General features: G+C 33.1%; 1 protein-coding gene across 2 annotated transcripts in view; it reads left to right on the forward strand.

The window, feature by feature from the left end:
• Nucleotides 1-977, forward strand: part of MATN2 (matrilin 2) — a 128174-nt gene extending 127197 nt beyond the window's left edge. For both annotated transcript variants that reach the window (XM_008575212.1, XM_008575213.1), the window contains exon 18: nucleotides 427-977. In XM_008575212.1, the coding sequence (XP_008573434.1) occupies nucleotides 427-482 (56 nt within the window). In that variant the 3' untranslated portion in view covers nucleotides 483-977. The remainder of the gene's footprint in view (nucleotides 1-426) is intronic.
• Nucleotides 978-1320: the final 343 nt, after the last annotated feature.

The following is a 1320-nucleotide window of genomic DNA, read 5'->3' on the forward strand; positions in this document are numbered from 1 at the left end:
ACCCCTTTGGCCTCATATGGCATCATGGGTGAAAACTCATCTCCTTTCTCTTCTGACTTCAAATCTTACCTTCCAAGGCCTAATCCTTTCATTTTCTTCTCTTCAACATTATCAATTCTGGTTCTCAGAGGTGTGTTAATTTACCAGCAACAGGGGTTTTGAGTGGAATTAAAATTTTTTTAAAAAAGACAAATTCAAACTAAGCTATCTGGCTTTGATAATGATAAAAAAAAAACTTAAACTGAAATATATTTGTCTTGACAGCACATGTTAAACTTACAAATCAGGGTTTTAAAATATTTGACAGAAATGGGGGGAAAAAAGCCTTTTGTTTCCAGACAAATTTTTATGTAGATAAATCAAGTTGTATATGGATGTAAGTAAAAATAGGCAACTCAGATTCTTCTTCCTTAACTTAAGATTTACTAGAAGAAATGACACAGAGAATGGAAGCCCTGGAAAACCGCCTGAGGTACAAATGAAGATTAGAAATGCTCTACATATTTGTACATCATTGTATTAAGGATTGTAATGAAAGCAGTTCAGAGCCCCAAAGCTCTATAATGTTGTGAAGAAAAACATAATCAGTACTGAGAAAGCTGGTTTGCTATACAACAAAGACAAAAAGTAAACTCTAATTTGTATAAATTTATAGGAAAAAAAGAATCCTTCAAAGGAATCCTAAGATGATTTACCAAGTGAGAATAAATAAGCTATGCAAGGTATTTTGTAATGTACTGTGGACATGATTTGCTTCTGCCTTGTCCTGCCTTAGTGTTGCAATCTTATTTGACTATAAAGTTTGCAGTCTTACTTCCATAGAACACTGGCCATAGGAAATGCTATGTTTTTTGTATTGGACTTTACCTTGATATATGTATATGGATGTATGCATAAAATCATTGGACATATGTACTTGTGTAACAAGTTGGATTTTTTTTACACAATATTAAAATTTGCCACTTTAGAGAATGGCATTGTGTAGAATTCTTAGTTTAACTTTAAATGCAATATTATGTATACACGAGAAATGGCCAACAAGCACATGAAAAAACTGTTGAATCTCTCTGGTAATTGGGAAAATGTAGGTTAAAACAATGACACCATTTTTCACCCATCAGCTTGGCAAAAATTACTATGTTTGACTAGTGTTGATAGGGATATGGAAATACAGGACTGTTGTACTCTGCTAACGAGAATGCAAATTTGCAGTCTCTTTGGACAATAAATCTGCCAATACCTAATAAAACTGAAAGCGCGCAAAACCTTTAGCAACTGTACTTACAGGTATCTAAACTAGATGATTTTAGCACATACATA

This window comes from Galeopterus variegatus, unplaced genomic scaffold (genome assembly GCF_000696425.1).
Source record: "Galeopterus variegatus unplaced genomic scaffold, G_variegatus-3.0.2 Scaffold1156, whole genome shotgun sequence".
NCBI lineage: Eukaryota > Metazoa > Chordata > Mammalia > Dermoptera > Cynocephalidae > Galeopterus > Galeopterus variegatus.